Consider the following 19,898-nt stretch of genomic DNA (forward strand, 5'->3'; position numbering starts at 1 on the left):
GAAAAGGAACAGATTCAGGCACTAGTGTAGCTGAGTGCATGGCTCAAGAAATCCTAAAAAAATGTACTATGTTTTAAATGCCTGTAATAATTTTTTATAGAATTTTGATTTAGCTTTATGTAACCACTGGAGGGTAACTTTCCCTTACAGCACTTTAATCTGTTTCTAACTTCACTGGTACTGCTTCTGGGGGTAGAGACAGAACTTGTGTCCCTGCAGAGACCAAAAAAAAAAAAAAAACCACAAAAGGGTATCATGGTATAATTCATTCCATCGAAAAGGGCTAAAAGTATTAATGGATATAGAAAGACAGAATCATCACATAAATAGTTGTGGTCTATTTTTGGAAAGAAGTTCATTGATAGTTTACATCACATGAGTATGAAGAGGAACTCAGATTATGGGAAGTTACAAAACAGCATCTAAGATGAATGTTTTAAAAAATCTGCAGACTCTGGTAGTCTGTCCTGAGGAGCCCTCAAAGAGTTGACTGGGGAGGTCCTCTCTTTCTTTTGTTAATTTTAAATAATATTTTCAATGGGGAAGTTTTACAAAGATATGACTGTCTTAGAATAAGCAGGATGGCACAATGAACTAGATATAAGTCTGGCATGAATCCTGAAGGACTATTAGAAATAAAATAAATAGTAACATTAAATAATTAGAATACAAATTTGGTGATTTTATATATATATATATATATATATATATATATATATATATATATATATAAGATTTAAAAAAACCCAAACAAACTCAACAAACCAAACCACAAAATCCCCACAAAACCAAAACAACAGCTAACACTTTTTTCCTCATCAGAAGAAATTGAGAAGGCAGCATCAGCTACCATCAGTGTATCTTACATTATTATACTACAGATATTCTCAGTAAATATGTTACTTGGGCCATTTTGGCTTTCAAGATAAAACTGTTCATCTAATCTATAAAAAAAAAGCCTTGAAGTTTCTAGACCCAGTTATCAAACTGGTTATCCATTGTGTTTCTTATCAGGGAGATCCATTACTTTATTCCAAAGATTATCTAATTTCATCCTAAATTCTTAGCTTTAATATGTTGCATACTTGACAGTAAATAAATCCATCCCCAAAAGCCTTTTTAGTGCCTCTGCAGAAAAGTTCCCAATTATGCAATATCCCACAAAAGTGACCTTTGCTGAGTATTACTCAGAATGGGCAGAAACAGCCACAGGATTTCAAAGAGTCCTACATAACATTGTTATAAGGTTGGCACTTGCCAATGTCACAGACCTCTGAGGAACTTCTTGGTAGCATCAGGGACACAGGGACACAGTACCTATTTCTGCACTTGCAAAGGACTGAGGTGTCAGACACTCTGTTTCTGGGATATTAATAACTGGTCTTACATCAGCTTTTTCTGATTATTTTCACAACTCTGCTGGAGTTCTGCATGTTGAATTGCTTGTCGATCACACCTTGCTTTTCAGAAGAGGAGTGTAATCGTGTCCCAGTGACCTATTTCTAAATATGCAAAACAAGTTTCCTGCAGCATCAGTGAACTCCAGATAGCTGACAGGGTAGTAAAATGTTTACTGGCTTTCATTAAGAATGTTCTGTAACACTCACATGGAGTGCCAAGTGCAAATGAATGTGCCAACATCTCAATCAGACTGATAGACGCCTATCTATCACTACCCACCATGTTTCCACCAGATATCAAATATTCACACTTTGCCCTTATGTTCTCTACCTTTTGTCACTGACCTACATTTATTTGTAAATATTGCTAATCGCCCATTAGTTTGCAGCTTCTAGAAGGAAGGGGCTGTCACTGATCTGCCTGCTGGAGAAGTGCTCCCAGATACACTGTCCTGCATCTTGTGAGGTGATGGTCAGACTGTGGCTGTTCCAGCAAGGCCTGACAACTGGAAAGCTTCTGGAGGCTACAGACAGCTGTTACAGTTCACAATAGCCCGAAGACTGCTTTAAGTTCTATTTTAGGAGTACAAAGCCTAGGCTTGGTGCTGAATTTAAAATCTTCTGTTCAGTGTCTCCAGTTGTTTAGTTAAGTCTAACCAATTCAAAACAAGATAAATCATTAAATGAGGTTTCATTCGGGAGAGATCCAAGCATGTTCTTTCAAGAACAGGACTTGGAGTTATTCTGCTGTTTCCCACCAAGTAAAAATTTGGTTGGTCCAACAGCTTTTAGGCAGTGCTTGCTTCATCCCTGACCTACCTTTATGGGAATCCATTGACTTACTCAATATTCAAGTTGATGCATGACAGGAAAGTATCAGATCTTTCTACAAAAGAACTGGAAAAAAGAAAACTGGAAGGGACATGGCTAAAATAATTAATGACTAATTAGATATATGAAAACATAAAACAGGTTCAATACTAAACTATATAGGCAGAGCCTGGAACTGGCATTGATACAGATACTAGAGTATTTTTAGAAATAGCTAATCAATGCACAGTGTAGACTCAATATGGCAATGCCTCTGTGTGTTACGCTGGTCTTTGTAAATTGAAGATGACACTTTTGTCATGACTAACAATGATTTTCAATGTGCCATTTTTGATTTTTGACAATAAAAGTAGCAGCATAGAAAATGATATATTATGCTCAGAGGGGAGCAAAACCAGTAATTCAGTCTCTGCATGCTTCCAGGGTAGTACCAAGGTTTATGGATTTTCTATTCACAGATAAGGATTATTTTAATATAAAGTGAGCGTTGTGTGTCGAAAGTTTGATCCGTTTTCTCAGGAGATTTCCCAACGTTAAGATTTTTGTCCTCTTCTAAGGTACAGATCTATGAACTGCTGCCTACCTGATACACACATTTGCATGTTGAAGTTTCTCAGGCATTGCTTTTTGTTGATGCCTCTTCTACCTTCAGAACAGGACCTTTACCTTGTCAAAAGCCATCCTGAAGTCAAAATCCTCAATGCAAATCTGTTTATTTCTAACAGACGAAATATTCTCTGAGCCTCAACTACCAACCCTGTTGTAGGGTTTTCTCCATGTTGAATCTCCCAGCCAACACACCTTTAGTTTCACTCAATCCGTTTCTTATGCAGTATCATGACTCGATGGAAATGTCTGATGGCAGAAAAGCTCAGTTTTATAATGCTTAATGTCCCTTCCTTTGTTCTCCAGTTGCGTTCAAAATTTACAAGTGCTACCCACCAACCTCACAATATTTGTGTTCTGCTGTTTTCTTTACAGAAACAGATGTGAGGAAGCAGTATGGAGCTCAAGAGAGGAAAGACCTTCATAAAATCCAATGTGCATCATGAGAAAGTGCCACCAGTGCATGCAGCTCCTACCAACAAAGATGAGATGGGCAAAGACAAAAAGGCGGCTCTGGAGGGAAATCAAAGTGTGGCCGAAGTCCAGCTGGCATGTTTGGCCACACACAAGAACTACAGATTTTCTACCAGAGCAGCAAGGAATGGAGCTGGTGGTCACAACCTGGAAAAATCATCTGGCTCCTCCTACAAGCTTGTAAGGAAGAGTAAAACCCATGACTGCGTTGCTGAGGCGGACAAAACAGAGAACTGCAGCCCCAGCAGCAGGGCTTGTGAGGAGGGCTTTGTTGGAAAGGGCAAGGGCCGACTTGTCAATAGCATCAGCTTTTCAGGGATGTCCAGCTCCAGCAGTAAGAAGGAGTGTGTGGTCAGCCCCAGTCAGTCTGCATGCAGCAGTCAGATGATCGATTACAGGAACTTTGTGCCACAGATGCCGTTTGTACCAGCTGTTGCAAAAACTATTCCCAGGAAGAGGATTTCCCTCAAGAGATCTAAGAAAGGGCTCAGAGATATATTTCATATAAGAAAAAATAAACCAGACAGCCTCTCATTTCTGGTGGAGAAGGACAAGAACCTATCCTCTCCAGGCTGCAAGAGTGAGTTATCTGGATGTCTAGCAAAGTATCTTTTCAAAACTGGAGAAACTTGTGCAGCTGATTTTTTGTCACAGGACTGCTCAGACAGTGAACTGCAGTCTGACTCCTCCTACGACTATTGCAATGCCTTGTGTGAAGATGTTGCCTCCCTGAAGAGCTTTGACTCCCTCACTGGCTGTGGGGAAATCTTTGCTGATGAGAGCTCTGCTCACCTGGAGCTGGAGAACAGCAAAGACCTTCTGCTGAGGCGAAGCAAGCACAAAGACAGCCCTGGCATGGGCTCCTTCCAAGGTGGGGTGGAGCAGCTGGCCTCTCCTGGCCAGAATGAGACAGTGGAATTTGCAAAGTTTTGGGACAACATCAACAAATCAGTAAGGCTGCATCAGAGTGCTCTCTTTGAAAAGAAGTTACTGAAGATACCTGGTTCTGACACAGAAAAGGATAGAAGTCAGGCTGCTGTACTGGTCACAGACCCCCAGGTGTCACCTGATAAAGAAGGTGACGATTCCAAAGCCAGCTCCACAGAAACAGAAACACCGAAAAGTGAAAACCAGGAAACCACATCCACGAGTGATGAAGGCTACTATGATTCATTCTCTCCTGGACAAGATGGTGAACTGAAGGAAGCTCAGACCCCTGGTGTCCCAGGTAGATTTCCAAGAGACAGCTACAGTGGAGATGCCCTTTATGAGCTCTTCTATGACCCAAATGAAGTAAAAGTAAACCCTATCCTTGATGATGACTTGTGTGCCTCTGAAAGTGTTTCAGAGCAAGCCATTGAAATCCCTTTGTCCATTTACAGCTTTCATGTTGGAGCTGAGGAGAACATGGCTTCTCAACCAACTCTAGACATCATTAGCCAGGGTTTTTTTCACAGCACATGGAAAGGCAAAGAATGTTTGCTAAAGCTCTGCGATACTGAGCTTTCACTGACCATGGGGATAATAAACTGGCTACGAAAACACTCAGGACTCATCTCCTCCCCTGACTCTCTTCAGAGTCCTCAATCACAGCCAGAAAAATCTAATGATTCATTGATCCTGCCCAGTCACAGTCCAGAGCAGAAAGGCAGCACAGAAGCTCAGCAGGAGACACCAGGCAAGGGTGAATCTAATACATTTAACATATGTGTGCCTTTGGAGGAAAGCAAACATGCAACCCAGGCCTCTTCAGTAAACATTGCTGGAAGAGACCACAGCCTGGACACATCTGATCTGGATTTCCAAGGAAGAGAAGGGAGTCACCACACGGACTTATTTACAGTGCCTGGGACTGTGGAAACCACCAGATCATCAAGTTATGCACCGCAATTGCAGGCTAACAGAGACAATCTGCAGACATCTTCAACTGAGAATGAGAAGATAGCAATTTCCCTGGGATGTGAGACAACCCAAGATAAAAACCCACTGCCAGAAACGCTGAACAGAGACAGTGGCTCCCAGAGCTCTGAAAATCCTTTGTTAGATGATAATCAGGAAGTAGAATCATGTTACTCCTACAAGACTGCTGCAACCTCACTCCAAGATCCCCTTGAGAGGGAAGACAGAAATAAACCAATGTATCACTCTCTCTCTATTTCCTGTGACAAACCACCGCAGCCTCTAACCCTCAATCACTTCCAGAGCTACATGAGCCCCACACCAACAGAGAGCAGCACTAACATAGTGCAGCTCTTAGAGCACTGTGTAACACAGGTGGCATCATTAAAAATCAGCTATGAAAACAAGCACCTGGAAGACAAATACATTGGGAATGAAATGAACAGTATCATTCATAAGATGTCTCAGTACAAAAACAAGTTATTGCTGCACAATGAATGCAGCTGCATTGCTCAAATTCCAGAATATCCCAGCATTCCTAGCACAAACCAATACAACTATGAGACAAGTTTCCAATCTAGCAATCTGTATCATTTGAAGCAAAATGGGGAGCAAATTTGCTCTGAAGATCAGAAAAGTAGAGCAAAAATCCTAGATGGGGTTACTCGAAGCAAGATCAATTTTGAATATGCCCAGCTGAATAATCAAGCACTCTCCTATTTAAGGGACTTTGGTCCTGAGACATCTCCTAGTAGACCAACATTTTTACCTCTTTTTAACTCTGTCTGCCCAGACATAGCTGGTACCCTCTCACAGGGCTCACACAGCACGGCTGTCTGTCTGTCTGACCCGCTGCAGCCTGAGGAGGGCAAGCAGTGCAGCCCACGGCCCTGGAACTGTGTGGAGAGCCCCTGCCATGGCCTTGCTGCAGCGACTGCTCTGTCCCCTCTCCTAGAGGCAGTGGCCCGGGATGCAGCTGTGGCAGCCAGGAACCATCAGTGACACACCTGCATGGAGAAGGTGAGTGCTTAGGAGAAGGGTGAAATTAAATGTGGAACAATTCAATCTGTTCCATTTTCACAGAGGGACATTTAACAGAAGTAGAGGCGGAGGGATTCAGGGTCTGTCATTTATGCAGGGGGTCGCATGAGAAAGCCAGGGATCTGGAGTGTGAAATCACAGTGCAGATGTGCCCTGTCCTGCAGATGCACACATATGGGGTGCTCTCAAGCACAAGGGAAAGGCCACAGTGCTGTGCTGGTCCTCCTAAGTGCACCAAAAGTGTGGTCCTCTTTCTTCCAAACATGAAGCGTTTCTTCAGAAGGTGGAGGTTGTCTCCAGCCAAACTGTGCCGTGGCACAGCAAGAGCTGAAACCAAGACATTCTCCACATGCAGGGCTTGGCAGGCATTTCAAGAGAGGAATTACAGGGTCTGTGCATTTGAAAATCCTTCAGCCACACTCACATAGCCTAAGGAGAGTCAGAATCTGCCCTGTAAGAGGGGTAAGAAACACCTTTGCTGCAAATCAGAAGCAGCTGATGGAGCACAGCGATTGTGCCGGTTCAGGTTTGCCTGTCACACGAGGCGTTAGGCCAGAGCAGCACTATCTGTACAGAGTTCTGACTCTGTGCCAGCTGAGAAATCCTCTGGCTTCCAGCTGCTGAGAGAAATTTGTTGTAAAAGTATGAAACTTGGGTAAATTCTCTGTCATGTGCCCTGCCAAATCTGACAGATTGGCTGGACTCTGCCCAGCCTTGGCCTCTGAGAAGGCCCCTTTGGAGGTGGTGGAAGACAAAGAGGCCAGGTGGAAGACAAGGGCCAGGACAGAGAATTAAGGAACAGCTCACTATTGAACAGAAGGATACAGGGAACACAACATTCCTTTTGCTCTTGCCGTTCACAGCAGTGTGACTGCTTTTCTGGTCATCCCAAGCAGCACAAACAAAAAAGGACAGTGTTTCTCTCTGCATGAGGCAAGAACACCCTTCCATTTTCAAGTCTGGGTAGATTCAGCCACCCTCATTTCTATTTATGTCATTATGAAAATGACCTTGCCCACTAACAAGTCTTCCATTGCAGAGAGGGATATTTTTCAGGGGTCTGCATGGAGCTAAGGGCCAGAGACTGCCAGTCTTCTATATCCTTAACAAACACATTGTTTAGTTATAATATGTTCATCAGTAAATTAGGTCTTTCTCAACTGAAAGAAGTGATCTTGGTTTTTTCCCCATTTTTGTTGTAAACAATACTGCATTTGTGGTGGTTCTGCTGATTAGCAACTCACCTTCTTGTGTCACTAGAATTTTTAGCAGAACTTGCCATCCAAGGACACACCATAGTCCTTAGAACTACTCATCTCTTAGATATTTCTGAAATTATAAACTGAGTACAAATGAGGCAAGGTTTGTGCTTACAGCTAATATATATATGGAACCAGGACTAGGCACAGCTGCTTGGGGTTAGGAGAACAGATCAATGTATGCATTGGCCTGATATTTTTATTTTGCTGTGAATATTAATCCACAGGGTACTGCTAGGAATATCGCTGCCTTTGCAGGCTAGAAATGGAAAAGAATTCTAATTTTGAGGAGTGGAATGATAGAGAAGGGAGCTGTGTGACTGTCAGGAGTGGTAACAGACTGTATCTTTACACTGCACAAGACATAACACAAGTAGACATTACTGAACCTGGGGCACATTCTTTGCATTGTATCAAGTGGCAGCTGCTGTGTGCCACCATGTACCAGCACTGATAATACCTGCCATGGCAGGAATGTGATCAGGTCACGCTTCCATCTGAGTCCCAGAGAAGACAATTCAAGCTTTTTATCCAAGAGGGAACTGCTGATTTTTGATAAAGGTTTCTCAAACAGCAAAATAAATGAAATTTTAGAATATGGATGGGATTTACATATTCATAAAGTGACTTTGAGGACTGGGCTCATTTTAAAGAATCATTTAACGGCAAGGTTGCCATTTGTTACAATTTTTTACAGAAAAAGAATTTAGACAATAGTTAAAATGTCATTTAAAAGAATTGGCTGTGGGGACAGATACAAACACTGGTGTGTGACTGAGTTTTCCTACCCGATATTTTCTTGCCTGCCCACATTAAAAGATGGCCTACAGATTTGCTGGAAATTTTAAATCTTTGTGAAGATAACTCAGGAGCTTTGCCTCAGTCATGGGGGTGGTAGAGCAGGGAGGCAGTGTACAAACACAGTGTTACCTCCGAATCCATGGAGACAGACAGCCCTGAGAAACACTCCTACGCTGGGCATGACTCTGCAAACTGCGAGATCTTAGACACAAAGAGAGCTCTAAAATGCCACATCTAGGAGCTGTGAGACAAGTGACAGATCCAGAGGTGGATCCTGCTTTGTCCCTCAGAACAAATGCAGCCCCTGATGCTGCCATGGACTCCCAGGTCTGACCTGAAGGAGGTGGGAAGAAAGTCACCTTTCTTGCCATTTGTCACAGGGCAAAGGAAAAACCCTTATCAAAAGCAATTAAAATCTCCAGGTCTTGTCAGCCCATCTCAACATATCCCAGGACCCACAGTGACAAACAAGCCCAATCTCTCTGCTCCAAAAGTTGTGCAGGGTTCCCCTGGGTCATGCCTGGTCTCTTGGGCTTTGCTACCCTGACAAGCATAGACACAGGACTGTGATGAAGAGTGGTACAAGAAATGTCAGTCACAGCTCCTCTTCCATTTCTCCCTTCCCTGGCCTTTTAGAGAGAAATCCACAAATGCCTTCTATCTGAGCTCACCAGGAACCCCAGGTTCCCTCACATGGGAATATTGAAGGCTTATGTAGAAAGTGATAATTACACATAAAAAATGCAATGAAAAGTATAATTTTCATTCTTCAGTATCTAAAGGTTAGGACTTAAAAGTGAACACAGTCCAACCCCTGAATACAGAGAAGATTCCTAGATCTGTACATTCATGGATCATAGAAAACAAGCTGCAGAAATTTGTGATTTTCAACCACATGTTTTTCATGAGGAAACTTCATTTTCAGAAAGGAAGCACAGTCCTCAAGCAATGCATTGGGATGTCTTTTCCTGACTCTTAAAACCCCTGGAACTGACCAAACAGACAACATTGGATGTCATAGCAATTGGACACATGTAGAACAAAACACTCTCTGCAAACGGCAGCATTTCAGACCACTTAGCCATTTCTACCAGTTAATGGGGTTTGAGCTGCATCTTCCATTAACTGGTAGATGTGGCAGAGCAACAAAACCTCTTGTGCCCCCAACAATATGTGCTCACTTCATTCAAATGCTGAACAGCCACATTATGCACCAGTTGAAGATTTTGGATGTGTTTCAGTGATAGCCCTGAAAGGAGTGCATTGCAATAAGCTTGCCCTCAGGTCAGAAAAAAATACATAACTGTCAATCAAACATGGATTGCTATAATGGATAGAGCAGATGTAGATAAAAGAAGACAGTATTGCATATTTGGTTGCTGTTATCAAGGAGCTGAGATTCAGAAGCAGATAAAATGCAGCCTAGGCACTGCAAAGTGACAGAGGAATGTGTATCTGATCTTCATCAACTGAAGGGCTACTCACAGTCTAGGCAATTCCTGTAATGCTTTTTATTCCCTCCTGGTTCAGCTTCACTCCCTCTCTCTTAAATAAGGTTGTATTTCTCCCAGGCAGATAATTTCTCTATCTGATAGGCATAGAGAAGGCAGACTGCAATATTTGGATTTGATAAAAAGGAAAAGCAGAATGAAGTCTCATCTGCATATAGGCAGTTTTCTGCTCAAGTAGGGTATTATTTCTCAAAATGGTCAGAGAGATACCTTAACAGGTGAAAAAATAAAGACAGAACCTCTATGCACACAGCAGGAAAAATGTGTGATAGCTTTTGAAGTCTGGTGTAAGAAATCCTCCTATTTCCATGCTCCTTCCATGGCATGGTAAAGGGATGGTCTCTCAAGCTGCACATGATGAAATGTAACAAGAATACAGCACAGAGACAGCCAGCACATTTTCTGCACTGGAAATGCCTCTGGCTCTGAAATACACACCTGTATAAAGTCAGTTACCCAGACCATGTTGCAGTGGCTATAGAAATCTCATCTGACAGCCCACCAACCATGCACACATACACACTCCTGATCAGACAAATGCATCACAAGGTACAAACGTTGTGTTTGTCACACGTGGTACCACGGAAGCAAAGAGCAGGGAGACAGAGGTGACAGGTCACTGCCTCTGCTGATACATTTGAATTTTAGTCACCATGTGCCCAGATACTTGGGCTAAATGCTGAATTAAATTATTTTCTCCTTCATTAAATGCTGTTGCTTCTGGACTTGGCTCCGTTTCACTGCATTGTCTTCATGGTACTTTGTCATCAATGCTCATTCCCAAAATCAGAATTCTGTCAGGGTGAAGAAATGTTCTTGCCAGTGTACTTGCTAGAGGAGGGCTTTTCCACACAGTTATCAGCACAGATATCTCTTAAATGCCAGATGCACTATAATGTGTTTCATTTAAAACTGAAGAAATTGATTTGCTGCTTTACCCGCTATTGCAGCAGGATGGTTTCCATGGATACAGCCTTATAGGGACTCTATTTTCCCCCTGTTGACAACAGTACAGAAAGCTAAATTCTCATGTTCACTGCACCAGCATGAATTTGAAGCTAGGGCAATGATTCCCAGATTTAACCCTGAGAGCAGAAGTTGGCTCCCAGTCTCCTTCAACCTTAAACTTGAGATTTCTGAGGGGATAGCAATGGAGGGAAAAAAGAAAAAGAACAGCAGCATGGTCTGAGGGACAGGACGTATGAAAGATATAGTGCCTCTGTATGAGAAATGGGGAGAAGTCAAGGCAGAATGCAAACACACTAACTGCTTATTCAGTAGCTTAGTGTCTTGCCAGGTATTTAAGTGCAAAAATACAAGTCAGATTTGGGCTACAAAAGTTTGGCTATAGAATTATGGAATTGGGCCCTTTTTGTTTAAATGAATCAGTAGTTACCATTCTGAAGAAAACCTGCTTCACTTCAGGTCAGGAAGGCATAAGAATGGGAAGCAGGGGAAAGTGAGAACCTTGTATCCAGAGCAGGCTGCTTCTTTCATACAGGAGAGCAGACTCTGGCCCCCTCTCTGGAATACAGTCATGGAGAAAATGCAAAGGAGATCCTCACCTTGAGAATGGGCTGTAAGAGTCGGATGGCATTTATAGTCACAAGCCAGCAAGTAAAAAAAGGAAAAGGATGAAGAGCCTGGTAACCTCAGCTTTTGGATCTCAAGTATAAAATATTTTGTTCCATTTCTTCCATCAGAAAATGCAGAGGGGCAGAAACAGAGGCCTCCAGAAAACTCTGCATTCTTCCTCTGCCCATGGGCTGCAGTATGTGTTTGGAAAAGGAGTGTCAAAAACGGGCAAATGGAGAATTTGGAAACCTGAAATAATCAATCTCCTATCTTCTGGCAACCAGCACTGTCTGAGCTAGACCTTGGCTCCTTCTGGGTGTCTGGGTTTGATGCTCCCTTTTCCAAATGCCCTTAAGCATAGGAACTTCAAAGCCTTCTAATTTCTGTTATAAACCTTTCATAGTTTAATGTCTTTAAGGCACCTCTTACAATCTTGTGTCTTTTGTGCCATACTTATCAGTTTTGATTTGCAAAACATAAAAAATATTCCTTTTGAATTTTCTCATTTTCTGACATCTGTTTGTTCCTAAAACAGGCATTGTCCCTTTTGTGGTCTAGCAACACTGGGGAGATTACAGACTTTTTGTGATTCAAGGCAGAGGCCATGCCTCAGTACTTAAGTCTGGGGTCTCTGTAAATGAAGACAGAGTTCAGAGAGAAGGAAAGCACAGAATTCCCCAGCATCAATAGATTTTCTGTATTTTTTCTAAAAAAAAACCCCAAAACCCCACCAAACAAACAAACCCAACCCAAAAACAACAACAAGAAAACCCAAAACCCCAAACCCAAACAGATAAGTTTTAAATCTGGCTAAATTAAGAGCAAAAAAATGGACCATCCAGTGAAAGGCATAAAAGACCATTGTCATGAGCATTGGAGCACTGGGAGCCTGCATGGTTTTAATGAAATGCCCAAAATGAACACAATTCCCCACCAGGTCTTATGGAAGACTGCCCTGTTTTAAGCAAACTCTCCTGCTGGTCAGTTCTTCCAGGAAGACTGGACTGTATACATCTGGTGTGACAAGTTTCTTTCTGACTGGACTGTATATATCTGGTGTGACTGCATACATCTGGTGTGGCAAGTTTCTTCTGTCACTCAAATCATGGGGACTGCATCTCTTTTACATTTGAAGGTGAGAAAGATATTCACAGTTCCTGGACAGAAATAGAGCTCAGGAGAGAGGGACACAAAGAAGTGCTGTATGTTGGGGTTTTCCTGTGGAGTAAGGCAATGTTCTGAGCTTCCCTCTACATGTATGTGGCAGGCCTGCTCAGGGAAAGCTTAAAAGATCTTGTGGCACTTAAAAATAGTGTGATCCAGGGATGACAACTGCACAAATGATACCAAGATACCAGAGCCAGCAATTTCTCTCTTCCCACAATCAGCTATCCTCCACCTTGGGGTGATTATATTATCCAAGGGGAAACTGTTGGTCAGCAGATGAAGATACAGGAAAGATTACTGGTGAACCATAAAAAGGAAGGTCTCCTTTGTCTTATGGAGAACAAAGAAGGGTTTTTTTTCCATCTTCTCTTCACTAGTCTTCTCCAACTCCAATACTTTCTATGACAACTTTCCATTTACCTTGCTCCAGACAGGCTCAACTCTTCCTTATCACATGATTTAAATTCCTTCTGCCCCCTCTTGGAGACTGAACCTACTTCAAAATTCTTTTTCCTTTCCCATGTGCCTGTGAAGCTGAGACTTCCAGGCAGCTCATTACCCTTACCAGACAATTCTCCCTATCCTCAAGAGCCTGGAAACCCCTCTTCAGGCAAATCCTGCAAATGCCAGCCAAGCTCAACTCCCCAGAACTTGGGCTCTGTGCTTTGCTCACACTGCACAGGTGCAGACAGTCACTGAAGGACATGGAAGGATCTCAACCTATGGCCAGGCAAGATTAAGGAATTTTGACACCCCTCAACCCCTTTGTTATGTTTCTCCATGTCAGTGCCAACACAGGGGAAAAAAATCAAGTCAAGGTGGCTTTGGGTCTGTGATACACAGCCAGGGAGCTGCAGAGAAATCAATGGCAAGAGAAATTTTATCTGATGTCAGTCGGATGGAGAGGGACCCTGATTTGCAGCAGGAGACACAAGAGTGCATCAGAAATTTTCACAGCTCCAGCTTTTCAAAGAGATTGTGCCCTCTGCTTTCAGCTGCGCTTTTAGGAAAAATCTGATTGGGTGTTAGCCTTAATTAACCCTAGTGCAGTTGCATTTCTGAAGTAAGGGAAGGTTGTATTTTACTCAAGCATCAAATGGGGCTTCTCAGCAGCAAAAAAAAAAACCCACTGAGGAAAAGGAGCAGCTCTTCCATCTGTGTACTTTAAATAGAGGATGCTGCAATTTATGGCTCTTGGAGAAATAAAAGCTCAATTTCACTTCCTTAGCCATTCTGTTTTCCCTTGAACATACAGACAAGTAGGGTTTCACTCTGAAAAAAGCACTAAATAGACTGTTGCTATAGCAACCAACTCCCTGAAACCCATTTTTAATTAAGATAGTGGTCTAACCACCCAAATAATACATCCTGCAAAACCCCCCGGTTTGTTGCTTCCCAAATAACAACTGTGTGTTTTTACAGTGAGTCCATCAGATTAGGGCAAGGTTGGTTAGGTGGGATTGCAAGAGTGATTATTTCTTTGGAAGTGGTTTGCTACTGAGATAGCAAAAGGATGCCATGAAACAGCAGGGTTGCAATGCGAGGTGTTTTTTTTGGCTAGATTTCTTAAAGTTTCAATCAGTAATAAGACAGTACTTGAATCATCTCAGATCTCAAAAACACTCTCAACTATAATCTGTACAATTTTGAATAATACTTACAAATTTAAAAATGCCCTCAGCTTTTTTTTCCCCAAAATTCAAAAGCTGTTTTATATTAAAATCATGGACTATAACTAATTAATAATTTTTCTGCTAGAAAAAGGAATGTCAGTTTTCCCATTAGTGTTTATTAGAAGTGATGAGAGTTAAACTGTATGATTGAATGCAATCCTTGAAACATAAATGGATGAGGTTATTTTAAAAATGACATTTGTTGCTGAGGGTCATATAATGTGAATGATAGAAACGTGAAAGTTTTATGAGATTTTATAGATATAAATATATGAACAGACACTTAAAAGGAAGACTTCTCTCTATTGCACTCTTGACCTCTAAACTTCACATTTTATATTGTTAAAGATAAATAAACTGTACCTACCAGTCTCTCTAGAAACTGTAATGCCCTTGACCCACAGTGGTTCAATAAAATAGCCCTCCACCCATGCAAACATAAAATACTGGGGCAGCTTACTGTTTCTAAAGAAAGACTAGTGACTCTTGCAGCATGTTGCAAAAGTTACTCAATTAAAGGGCCATTAAGGTCTTAAATATTAAAAAATAATCCAAATACAAAGCAAGCTTTGAAAAGAAGTCCAGAGCCCAGGCAACTTTCATTTAACTGAAATTAAATAAAATTAAGTCTAAATATTGAATGTTGATATTTTGCTCCCATTTTCCTACTTTTTGTTTTCTTGAAAAAATGTCTTTTTTTCTGTTTCCTTAATTATTTAATCAGCCATGGTTTAAAATTTTATAGACCAGTACTAACCTCAGAACCATGAACTGGCAAACTGCTGCCCTGCAGTGTACTTTCAAAAATTCTGGATTTCATGGTCAGAAAAGAAAGGTTCCACTTTTCTAATCCCTTTCCAATAAAAGATTCTTCTTTCTAGCTTGGTTCTACCCCTTATTAGTCACCACTGTCTGCCACAACACTGTTTCCATCCTGCTGCTCCTCTCTATGCCTTAACTTTTTTAGGGAAGCTGTATTATTGTAAGGCTGAACCCTGTGTCTCATTTTTAGACTAACAACCAGTAAACACAATTAGCAATTTTTATTGATTGAAACTGATACGATACTGCTCTCAATACCTGTGGGATTTTGTCAGAAATCAATTTCACTTATTGCCATCACATACATGCTCATGTGAGCCACACTGTGTTCTATTTCCCAGATCAGCAGGGTGGCATTCTTCCCTGCACTGAAATGTGACCTGTGTCAGGAGGTGTGCTGTCTCCCTTGATTTGATAAGGAGAAAATGAAAAAATCTGTAATTGCATTAACTATTATTGGATACTATTATTGCCTTAATCCTGAGTAGCAAAGTGACCTCAGATGTGTTTTGAATTCTCTACAGACAGACAATTGAACTTCCAAGTTGCCCACACAGGCAAAACACCAAACAACTCCCCAAAAAAACCGCCAAAAACCAAACCTCACAACCCTAAAAACAACCTACATCCCAGTTTCTCCATTTCTTTATCTAATACTATACCTTACAGTCTATCAAAAGGAATGGAAAGTGAGGCAACTTACATGAATGTACATAAATCATCTGGCTGCACATAGACTATAATTACAATTTTTCATCTAGGAAACACAAAAATCTTTATGCTGAAAGTCAACAGTGAATAATGAATCATTACATTTACCCATTTGATACACTTCAAGCCTTGGAGATAAATTCTTGTAAGGTACAACCAGTCTCCTGTAGAATTGCACTGTAAAAGTAGCTACTTTTGAAAAGTAGTTACTTTTCTAAAAGTATCTAATGCCCCCCAGATACTTGGGGGGGCTTGGGGATTAAGGGCAGAAGAGAACCAGAGCAGCACAGCTGGGTTTTCTTCACCTGCGCTGAGCACCAGGCAAGCCAGCAGTGAGCAATCACCAAAGGGAGGACACAGTCCCAGCAAGCCAGCACCCCTTGGCTTGGGCAGGATGCACACTGTACACCAGCTGGACCTTTTGGCAAACCAGGAGGCCATGGACTGAATTTGGAAATGGAGGTGGTGGCCAGACCTGTGCTGAGCTGCAGTTACTGTAGCTGAGCTGACTAAGGCAGGAAGTAAGGAAGGCTACAACCTATGTAACCTTAAAAAAGGCAATGAAGATTTTTATGAAGCACTGGTAGCTGGGAGAACTACCAGTGAAACATTGGCAACAATCTAAGAAGCAAATTTGGCTACAGGCACTTCTTTGGTTAGACTTCTCAAGATCATATACCTCTTTCCTGCATATACCCAGGACACACACACGGTGTATAAGACAGCTGGTCCTCCTCAGCCAACAAAACATCTGGTTTTGGGTTCCATAGATTTCTTCAAGTGGTCTCCATGATTTGGTCTTTTCAGTGGGCTGGGAACAACTGGATAGTGAGAAAAACAAAGAAAATAGGGGGTTTTGTGAGAGCACTGCAGTAGGACCAAACATGTTTTGCGTGGAAAAACTTCCATTTGCCTGGCCTGCCAGAGCAGCTGAGGACCACAAGCCAGAGTTCTGGGAGAGCAGAAGCCCAGACACAGCACATTCCCACGGATTTGCATTGTGAGGCACCTTGGCTAGCCCTGCGTGTGCAGTCTGCTTAATCCTCACTCCACGGATCATGGAGCATGAACTGTCACTGGCCATCCACCGGTCCCCTCTGAATCCATGCAGGGATTTGCTGGGAAGTGTTGTTCCCTGCAGAGCACAGGCCCTGCACTGTGCTTTCACATTCCCTGTTCACAATCTGCTTCAGTGCCCAGCCATGCCATTGCTGTCCATGCTGGGCTGCCTGTGGGATGGACTGGGCATGGGCTCTGGCCCAGCGATCCCAGTGCTCCAAGCAGCCCAATTGTTTTGTCACTGGGGCCGGTTCTATTAATAACTGCAGTGCTAGTCACTGCCATTTCTGATGGGATGCTCCATGCTTAAAAGAGGGAGCGCTGCACGTAGGTTCCAATTAGCTGGGAAATATTTTCTGGTTCTTTGCCTAGAAGGACAGAGACAACAGTAGTATTGTTTGCAATGAACTGCCACCTCCTAATGTTGAGTTACAAGAATTAGTGGGTTACTAAACTACCACTGACCTTATTTTATTTTTTTTCTTAATTACTCATGAAAGCTTTGAAAAATTCTATTAAAAAAGATGTTTAAAATTAACAGAAATTGGGAGAGAATGTATTTAGAATAGATGAGTTTATTTGCACCTTTATGGGACCAAACTATTGTTAAGTAAAAAAAGGGACAGGAATCCTAAATATGTTTTAGACTGACTTCCTCACTGCTCTGTAACAAACCTGTTCAGAACAAACAGTCTTTTTAAAAATATCTGCCTTTAGGCAATTGTAGACCCTGAGCATCCTCCATCAAGGTATGATGCCAAATTTTCTTCCTTCTATTCATCAGACTCAACCTCTTCACAATATTGTGCTATGCCCTGCTTCTGCCTCCTCTTTCAGCTTTCTTAGCCCTGGTTCCTTTCTGTAGGGAGGGGAAGAGATGCAGACCTGCTCCCAGGAAAGAGGCTGCAGAGAGGGCAGCTCATTACCCACCTCTCTCTGTCTTTGCTTGTGTGTTGTTTGGACACTAAGCCACAAGGCTTCAGGAAGGTCTTCCAGGAAGGGACTTACAGATCATGTTCTGCTGGTGCATCTGCTCTCCTCTTTATGGTGTCTCTGCCTTGAAGCAGAGAGGGTGTCCGACCTTCAACCTGACCAGAGGCATTGTTGTCTCAATCCTGATTTTATTTAATCAGCTCAGGAAATCTATAGAAAGTATTCTGTTACCGAATGAGAACGTCATATGGCAATCATCCACAGCACAGGGATCAATAAACTTCCCCTAGCAGCAATTTATCACTCAGTGTATCACACAGCAATCCTCTGGGTGCTATAACTGAAGGCACAGAAATTTAAAGTGAGCACAATACAGTGAGGAATAATGGCCCAGTACAAACCACTTCATAGGTGGAAAAAAATCCTACCATGAAGGCAGCCTTCTCTAGCACCTGGGAAAGAAAACCTTACCTCAGTTAAGACCTAATTATTAATAAAATAAGTGACACAAATACTGAAAACCTTGTTTTACTGTGCTTTCTGAGAGGGGATTCATGACTTTTTAGAGGAACTACTTACTTAGTCTACAGTAACATAAATATCCAAAGCAGCATAATCAACTGAAAAATCTGCTAAGTTATTGACACACAGAATATTTCTTTGTGTTTTTGAGGCATACCTGAAAAATCCATCTCAGTGAGAATAAAAAAATGTATGTTCATGCAAAAAATCAGAAAAGTTCACCCCTGTAACTTTAATTATTTTCTTCACATTTCGACTTGTGCAGTTCCAATATTAGAGTATTGAAAAAATAATGGGTAAAGTCCCATTATTAGAACAATCTGCCAATATTTCAGGAGTGCTTTCAAATTTCCCTTTCATTAATTGGCAGAACTAGTATTTCCCCAGGTTTACCTGAGAAGTAGAGATTTGTCCATGTGGTTATTTATTGGGCAGTGGTGCTATTTCTGCTTCTTTAGGAAAACACAGTTCTGATTTCCTGTGACCACTGTTTGATCTCTCTTGTTGAAAGTTTGAACATTTAAAATTGTTACTGGTAAGAGGCTAATCTCCCTTCTACTGAACCTTGCTGAAGATCAACCCAATGTTAGGGAAAAGCATAAACCAATCAATGCTGGCTAACAACAGATCTGATTTTGCCTAAAAGTTAGGGTTTTCTTCAAACCCATCTTCTCATGATGGGAAGGGGTCAGTGGTGGGACTGATTTCTGGTTTCCACTCCACTGTCAAATACTTGTAATGTGGCAACTCTGAATCAGTTTATAACTTGGCATTATTTCTTAACTGCTTTTCCATACCTAAGAGTGAAGCACACTGCATGTAGTCCTTCACTGATTTCTCGAAGTCCTGTGTGTTTTATGCCATGGGAGCTAACCAAAACCAAAATCTTTGTGTTTTTATCACAGTTCCAAGTTTGGAAAACATCTATCATATCAATGAGGTTTGCTTCAAAGAATAGCAAAGTATGAAGGCTTAGACTCAATTTGTAGAAAAAAAACCAAAACCAAACAACTAGAAATTACAAGATTCTGGAATTTCTTCTTAGTAATTCACAAGGCTGAATTCACACCTTCCATAATTCAAGAATACTTCTGAGTAATTCTGTTCTCATAAATGAGAGAGGAAGAGAGAGAGACAGTTATGATCAGACAGATACAATAGACAGAAATAGACTCCTGTCAGGGGGTTGTGGAGAGCAAGAAGGTTCCCCTGCACCTCCTTTTCTCCTGCCTGAGCCCCCTCAGCCACTCCTCATCAGACTTGTGCTCCAGCCCCTTCACCAGCTCTGGTCCCTTCTCTGGACTCACTCCAGCCCCTCAATGTCTTTCTTATTATGAGAGGTCCGAAACTCCCAGGACTGGAGGTGTCTTAGCAGTGCCCAGCACAGGGGGACAATCACTGCCCTAGTCCTACTGCCACACTATTTCTGACATATGAAGGAATTGCAGTAAGCTACCTACTGGTGGAACTGAGGTGTCATATGGTATCACTTTCTCATCTTCTCCAAGTTTTTTTTAGAAATTTTAGCCATAAAATATAGAAAACTTACTCCTGCTTACTGTGTCCTTTTTACCTCTTAAGCAACTTTCTGAAGAGGATGCAAATGGGAACTTG

At 41.8% G+C, this 19,898-nt stretch overlaps 1 protein-coding gene across 1 annotated transcript; it reads left to right on the forward strand.

Moving 5' to 3' along the window:
• The first annotated feature begins 3,233 nt into the window (after nt 1–3,233).
• Nucleotides 3,234–6,212, forward strand: AMER3 (APC membrane recruitment protein 3). The gene has a single exon (XM_053952240.1). The coding sequence runs from the start codon at nt 3,234–3,236 to the stop codon at nt 6,210–6,212; it is 2,979 nt and encodes a 992-aa protein (XP_053808215.1).
• Nucleotides 6,213–19,898: the final 13,686 nt, after the last annotated feature.

This window comes from Vidua chalybeata, chromosome 10 (genome assembly GCF_026979565.1).
Source record: "Vidua chalybeata isolate OUT-0048 chromosome 10, bVidCha1 merged haplotype, whole genome shotgun sequence".
In the NCBI taxonomy this organism is placed as follows: Eukaryota; Metazoa; Chordata; class Aves; order Passeriformes; family Viduidae; genus Vidua; species Vidua chalybeata.

Bases quoted from the DNA above. Each gene is read 5' to 3' on its own strand.
- AMER3 (XM_053952240.1), top strand. From the start codon at position 3,234: ATGGAGCTCAAGAGAGGAAAGACCTTCATAAAATCCAATGTGCATCAT.